The sequence below is a fragment of the Saccopteryx leptura genome, chromosome 1 (genome assembly GCF_036850995.1).
Source record: "Saccopteryx leptura isolate mSacLep1 chromosome 1, mSacLep1_pri_phased_curated, whole genome shotgun sequence".
NCBI classification, from domain to species: Eukaryota; Metazoa; Chordata; class Mammalia; order Chiroptera; family Emballonuridae; genus Saccopteryx; species Saccopteryx leptura.
In genome coordinates, this window is record NC_089503.1 from 14,410,078 (window position 1) to 14,417,881 (window position 7,804).

The 7,804-nt window shown below is 35.6% G+C and overlaps 1 protein-coding gene across 1 annotated transcript; it reads left to right on the forward strand.

Annotated features, from left to right (window-relative positions):
* Positions 1 to 4,200: 4,200 nt before the first annotated feature.
* On the forward strand, positions 4,201 to 5,161 carry LOC136388602 (olfactory receptor 5B3-like). The gene has a single exon (XM_066360421.1). It carries the CDS (start codon positions 4,201 to 4,203, stop codon positions 5,137 to 5,139), a length of 939 nt encoding a protein of 312 aa, XP_066216518.1. The 3' UTR covers positions 5,140 to 5,161.
* The last annotated feature ends 2,643 nt before the right edge of the window (positions 5,162 to 7,804 follow it).

A 7,804-nucleotide genomic window follows, 5' to 3' on the forward strand; every position in this document is an offset into this window, starting at 1 on the left:
AGTTAGGAGCTGTCACTAGGAGCAGGAGTCCAGGACGAGTCCACCTCCAGGAAAAGTCCACATGGCACTGGTATTGTTGTCACAATTCTATACTTTGCAGCTCACGTCCAAGTCCCAATGACCACTGCTTCTAGCTGGTAATGATTTAGGTAGACTGGAAAAGCCATCTGCAGCATGTGTGGAGATGGAGCTTCTGTTCTCCTCTGCCTGGAGAGATGAGACCAGGTTGCTTTTCTCTGGAGCTCTGCGACTGTGGCTTGGTAAAGAGAACCTTGGGATACACTAAGCTGGGTGGCAAAGGTAGATCCATAATAGAAGTTGGCAAAAGGGGGAAAGAGAGCTCTAAATTAGGAGTAGGTCCCATCCTGAAATATGAGTGGGGCATTGAGGTAGGAGGAATAAAGGAAACACTATATATTAAACAAAGCAGCAGAAATTAGGACTATCAACACCCACAACAGAGATCTTCAAGGGAAGAATAAAAAACCTGACTATTCAGGCAAGACATAGTTAAGTGGCCCTTGTGCAAATGAGATCCGTTACCTGCTTCTTGGAAGAAATACCCTGGGCTCGTCCACAGTGTCATAGATGAGGCCGATGGCCCTGGGCCCCTTCAGCCTTCAGTGGCAAACCTCAGCATTCTGGGCAAGGTTAGGTCATAGGTGGCTGAAGCAGGGCTGGAAGAGACTGAACCCTCCCTTAGAGGAGTGAGGGGGAAGCCTACCTTCCAGTGTCCCTGTTTTCTCACAGCAGAGGCATGTAAGCCTGGCCGGCTTTAGCTCAATGACCTTCCTTTCCACTATTGAAGCAGGACCCAGATGGTATCCTATGAGGCCCCTTTGGGGCATTAAGAACATTCTTAAAATGTCAAAATTATTTATACAGAATTGTTGATTGTTTCCAAGGAGCAGTGGGTGGGACAAAGGGTTACCAAGAGAAGAGTATAGGAATTTGTGTAGGTAATAGTGGTTTCTTGAACACCAACTTAACAAAATTCTGAAAACAGTACCCTAAAATTTTTGATTACTGAATGTAAACTATACATTAATTATAAATTGAAAAAATGCAAAGAAAGACAAATATTAGAAAAACGTGTGTACAATGAAAATAATCAGCATGTCCCCACAGGCAGTGTAATTGCTTCTTTCCTGGGGGAGTGGGAGGAGGGACTGTAGATGCTGTCGCAGGGGAAATTCCCAGAGAGCTCCACGGCTCGATAATTCTCTCCATATCCCCACACATTAGCTTTTGAAATCCCAATATGACTCAATGTGACATCATTTTAGATGCACAAATCCACATGCTGAATGCATTTGGTCATCATTTATTCATCTGAAAGTTCATACATGTTAGTACAAAGGCATTATCCTATGAGCTTGCCACCATAGTCAGGGAAACACCCTATGATAAAAATTACATGGATTGACTTTAAAATAAGAATCACTTGTTCAGATGTTTTACAGGTTTTCTCTTACTTGTAATTTACAGACGCGGTTTTGTGAATTATGTAACAAAGCTAATATTATTATGTTTGCTTTACAAGAAGGGAATAAGTGACCCCGTGAAAGGTACAGAAAGAATGCATGGTGGGATCCCTGCTTTGGTGACTTTGGAACCTTCTGAACCCTCCCATATATTTATGCCTATTCCCGAGGAGATACTCTGACTTCAGACTCTCTGTTCAGAACACTTTCGCTTCCAGCAGACAGGTAAGCATCTATATCCATGAACATTTTTAGGAAGAAGTGTACTTCATGCAAAAGCAGTGGCACAGCTATACTTATTTTGAGTTAATTTGAAAGCAAAAATATTTTTGATGTTTTTTTAAAATACTATGGTGAGACTGAGGTATAAATGTCAAAACTTCCATCAGTAAAGAGTTTACTGAAACTTTTGAAACATCTTTCTACTTTCCAAAAGTTATGAACATAAACAATAACATAGATGAGTCTGTGGTTGATCAAGTGGTACTTTCACCTTATTCATCAAATGCTGAGCCTGTCATTGGAGGTAAAAAAAAAAAGACAAAAAGAATGATATACTTTACAATGTAAACTGCAATTGAAAAATAAAATTTTTTTAAATAAAATGAAGAAAACAACAATAAAAGAAGCAAAAGAGTGAAATGATTCTTAACATCAAGAGTGTCTAATATGAATTTAAGAAATTCAAATTATCTTTTAAACTTTTTCCAGTAATCTCATGCTCCTTGTTACGAGCACATCTGCATATTTATATAGACAGGGAGTGGCTACAAATATAGACTTTTGATTAGAGAAAAAGTGGATTGAACTCTTGAACCTTGATTCCTGTACAAGCTGTGTAATTTTAGAACATCACATAACTTCCCAAATTCTCAGTTTCCTTAATGGTAAAGTAGGAAAATAATACTAAATACCTCACACATACACACATGTACACTCATACATAAAGACTTATTTGTTATAGAATGTCCTATATGGCAGAAGTAATCATATGTGTTAAGATTGGTTAACATAATGTCATCATGGGATAAGCTTGGGAAGTGAAGTTACAAAACTTTTCTGGCAGGAAAGGTAGAAAAGGGTAAAGGAGATTAAGGGTATGGTAATGGAAGGAGACTTGACATTGGGTGGTACACATAACACCATATCCAGGGGATGTGTTAGAGAATTGTACATCTGAAATTTACATAATTTTATTAACCAATGTCACCCTAATACATTTGATAAAAATTTTTTAAACTTAAGATTTTAAGAGAGAGATGTTAGTAGTTCACGGAAGATGAATACTTTCAAATTGAAATAAAAATATTTAAAATGTTGTTCCTGCACAGTACAGATTCAAATAAAAGATTTTACAACATAGCACTTTCCATTAAAATAGATCTATAGGCTAAAGACCTTCCATAAACAAGAATCTTTCAACTTTTTCTCTGATTCCACTATGAGATGACAGTAATGAGAGAAAGAGTAAGTTTAAGAAAAAGGGACTATTTCAAGTAAAAATATGGATTTCAAGGAAGAATTAAGCAAAATGATGGCTCATGTGGAATTGCTGGAACAGCCAATACTATTGGTGAAGCAAGAACTGGAGAAACTGGAGACACAGAAAATCTCAGTGTATAAGAAAAAGCAAACTGAAGAAGAAGGCTTTAAGACTTCAAACTCTTGCATACCTGAAGATTTACAGGTTGTCACTCATTTTTCCAAAACCAACGTAAAGATAATCATTGCATCCTAATAGACATATTACAGCTAGAACTCATCAGACTGTGCTGAACTCACAGAATTTTATTGCTTTTAATTGCTTATTTAATTCCCACCATAGCACTATAAATAAAGTAGGTTTTATTACTGTCTTAATTTTGCAGATGGGCATATATGATTCAGGTGAGTTCGATTAAGATTATTGATTCCTAGGTAATAAATAGTAGGGCTAATATGCACCTCATCTCAGAACCCATGCTCAGTACCTCATGCTTTGCCTTCCCTTCAGAACTGCCTCTGTTGGTTGTTCATGTTCCTACTGCTCCAATTATCCTACCACATCTTCTCTGCATATATATATTTCTCAGTTACTACACTGTGAACAGTCCAGCACAAAGTGTGGACCAATGGAGACAAAGAGTAACTGCAAATTGGGTTGAATTCAATTCAGTTTAAACACAATGAAAGACACTGGACTTAGGAACACCGAGAGTGGATCCAAGGGTTGGCTTGCATCTAAAGCACAGCTTGCCAATTAATATGTGTTTGAATATAAAAAATTAGTCAACTTCTTGTGCATCCTAATTTAAATGAGTGTAATAAAATAAGCTTAGAATGTTCTTAAGAGTCTATAATGAATACACTTTTAAAGTGTCAAGAGTGGCTCTGGCACAGGAACAATATGCAAGTATATGCTTTTACTGAGTTTGGGGAAAGTTAATTGACAGATATATTCACTCTGGACAAGCTTTCATTGAGCTGTTTAATTTTCTACATCTATAAAACTTTAAAATGTGAGAGATCTTCCATAAAGATTCTTCAGATTCAACAACATGCAAATCTATATATAATTAATTTACTAGGTTTTGTTGTCAAGTCCATTTTTAGCTACAGAATTTAAAAGTACGGGTTATTGCTATAATGAAATAATACATGTTGTATGTACATTTATCACTTTATCACTGTTACATTGTCCTCAGAGCCACCAAGCATTTTGTGATTCTCCACGTTGATGAAGAACACTACAGAAGTGACTGAGTTCACCCTCCTTGGACTAACCAATGACCCAGAACTGCAGGTCCCCCTCTTTGTCATGTTCACTTTCATCTACCTCATCACACTGATTGGGAATTTGGGGATGATTGTGTTGATTCTCTTGGACTCTCGTCTCCACACTCCCATGTACTTTTTCCTCGGTAACCTGTCTCTGGTGGATTTGTGTTACTCCTCAGCTGTCACCCCTACAGTCATGGCAGGATTCCTTCTAGGAGACAAGGCCATCTCCTACAATGCCTGTGCTACTCAGATGTTCTTTTTTCTAGCCTTTGCCACAGTAGAAAATTACCTGTTGTCTTCCATGGCCTATGACCGCTATGCAGCAGTGTGCAAACCCCTACATTACACCACCACCATGACGACAGGTGTGTGTGCACGTCTGGTCATAGGCTCTTATGTCTGTGGTTTCCTGAATTCCTCCATCCACACTGGAAACACTTTCAGTCTCTCTATCTGTGAGTCCAATGTGGTCCACCACTTTTTCTGTGATGTTCCGGCAGTCATGATTCTTTCTTGCTCCGATAGACATGTTAGTGAGCTGGTTCTTTTTTATATTGTGAGCTTTAACACATTTTTTGCTCTTCTGGTTATCTTGATTTCCTACATATTCATATCTATCACCATCTTAAAGATGCACTCATCTTCAGGGTATCAGAAGGCTCTGTCCACCTGTGCCTCCCACCTCACTGCTGTTTCCATCTTCTATGGGACAGGTATGTTCATGTACTTACAGCCCAGCTCCAGCCATTCCATGGACACAGACAAGATGGCTTCTGTGTTCTATGCTATGATCATCCCCATGCTGAATCCTCTGGTCTATAGCCTGAGAAACAAGGAGGTCAAGAGTGCACTCATGAAGGTTGTTTTAGAGGCAAAATTGTCTTTGGGATTATGATTAACATTGTGCAATGTAAAGTAACTTATTTCATTAAGACCACAGTAATATTAAGGTCTCAAGGTAATATTTTTACCCACTCAAAAGTCTCTAAGTTAAGATGTTTGGGGTCCCGCTTGTCAAACACCTTATTAAGGATATTAATTTATTTCAGTGGTTCTCAAAGTGTGCACCAGAGTGCACTGGTGTGCCCTAGAAGATTTTCACATGCACCCTATGGTATTCCAGAGAAATATGTGCCCATTGGGGCATAACTAAAAAATGTAATATAAAAATGTTTTTAATGTCAGAATAAATTCAATTTTGTCATATTTATTTCATTTAATTACCATAAAAGCAAGCTTAGACTTTATTTCTTTTCTTTAATATTTGACATAATTATTATACAATATTTCTTAGAAATTTGTATATAGTGCATTTTTTATAGGATTTTTTGTTGTTTATAGGATTTTAACAATTGTTTATAGGATTTTAAATGCATCCCAACTTCAAAAAATTTGAGAAGCACTGGTTTATTCACTTACTCTAGATGCATTCTTTTCAACCAAATCAATGCAAATACACACAAGTAAAGCCACAAAGGAGACCATAAACAAAGTGCACTTATGTTCCCCACAGGGGTACCTGCATCTTAGAGTAGAAATCAATATTATACCTTTGTTTCAGAAAAATGTTTTGAAATTGTTAATATTGATATTTTGTGTTTACTTTTGTTGATTTGAATATTTTGTTACTTCCACATTTTTTTTATCCTACTTCATTCACACAGATTTTCTTCTTATTTTTGCACAATCTGACACTCTAAACACGTTCCTGCCTCAGGATATTTTTCCTTGCACTTCCTGTGTGAAATGTTCCCTTATTCCATTAAGATCAGTTCTTAAATGTTACTCTATTATAGATTTCTTCCCGGATGACCTTTTATAAAATAGTCATTGTTTACTTCTATATACACTGTCATTTCACTCTCTGCTATTCAATAGTCCTTATGAACATCACCTATAAAATGTTTACTTCTTCACTCTATTATATATCTCCCCCAACTAGAATGTAGACTCATGGTAAATTCCCAATAAATATTTGTTAAGAGAATGAATAAATTAATTAAGCTTTGAGTCCAAATGCATCAATATGTTGAATCTGTAAATTATTGATTATAGTGTATCATCCATAACACAAACTTTCTAGATAGATGTATAAGTACATTTCAAGAAGCAGAGCTAATTTTCTGCTTTGCTGAAATACTTTTATGTACATTCTCACTCATTGTGTGCACTCCAATGCTTGACACAAGGATTGCCTGGATCCCATAAGCAAATGAATCACCTGCAACAATCTTATAATTTTACTTAGAAGTGATGTCTCATTAAGTGGCAAGTAAAACATCAAACAAATACAATTCAGTAAATCACAAAAACCCATTGAATATGAATGACATTATTTAAAAGTTTAGTATCTGATTATATAGGAAAATATTTTGTACATCTGAAATGATTCTAAATATATAGAATATAAACCTGACAGTATCTGTAAAATAACAAAAATATAGCATATTTAATATGCTAGTATAGCCCATAATTATAGTTTTAATTTTGATCCTCAGGGAGTTTTATGCTATACAAAGCCTAGCTATGTAAATGTGTGCCCTTGTTTAATTTGTTATCTCTATAAAATAAGAGACTTCAGTATCTCAATATTTGTAAAATTGTGCATGAATGTATTAATATTTGGCATGCTAGTACTCTTGGAGCTTGCTAGCATAACACAAACATTAACTTCTGTCTTTATGGTGATATTTCTTCTCTTGGAACCATTTCTAATTATTATTTTATTTATCATTTAACTTGATTTTATTCGGGTGATACTGGATAACATAATTATATAGGTTTCAGGTACCCAGTTCTACAAAACATCTCTGTACACCATATTGTGTGTTTAACCCCTTCTCCAAGTCTATTTCTGAATAATTATTTTAAATAATTTTTTAATATTAGAATTAATTTACAGTTACAGAAAAAAATTTAAAACAGAGCAGATGTTTAATGTAATTCCATGGGAGTCTGAATAATGGATTGCAGAAAGATCATCCTAATTTCTAAAACCTTCTAATGTTACCTTATATGGCCTAAAAGAATTATGTAGATATGACTAAGGTAAAGATTTAATTCGGGATTTCAATTAATTTTAATTTAGTTATTTGTATGGCCCATAAAGGCACTCCTATATATGATATATTTATAAGAGGAAGTCAGTGAGATTTGATGACAGATAAATGTTAAAAGAGGAGTGAGTGACCAATGTGACCTTGGGAGAGAGAAAATGATGGCTCTTCAAACAAATTGATTTTTTTCCAAGGAAACTGATTTTGGACTTCTGGATTTTATACTGTGAAAGACTAACCATGTGTTGTTCAAGCTTCCAAGTGTGTGGTAATTTGTTATACCAGCCTAATTTTCCATACAGGGTACATTTGTATAGCTGAGAAATCAACACAATATTATTTTCTAAACGTCAAATTTTATTCAGATTTCACTAGTTTTCCCATTAATATTCTTTCTTCTTCTTGCATTTAATTGTAGTGTCTCCTTACTCTCTTCTGGTCTGTGACAAACTTTCTTTTCCTGTTTTTGATGACCTTGACAGTGTTGAGAGTACTAGTCAGGTA

Bases quoted from the DNA above. Each gene is read 5' to 3' on its own strand.
- LOC136388602 (XM_066360421.1), top strand. From the start codon at position 4,201: ATGAAGAACACTACAGAAGTGACTGAGTTCACCCTCCTTGGACTAACC.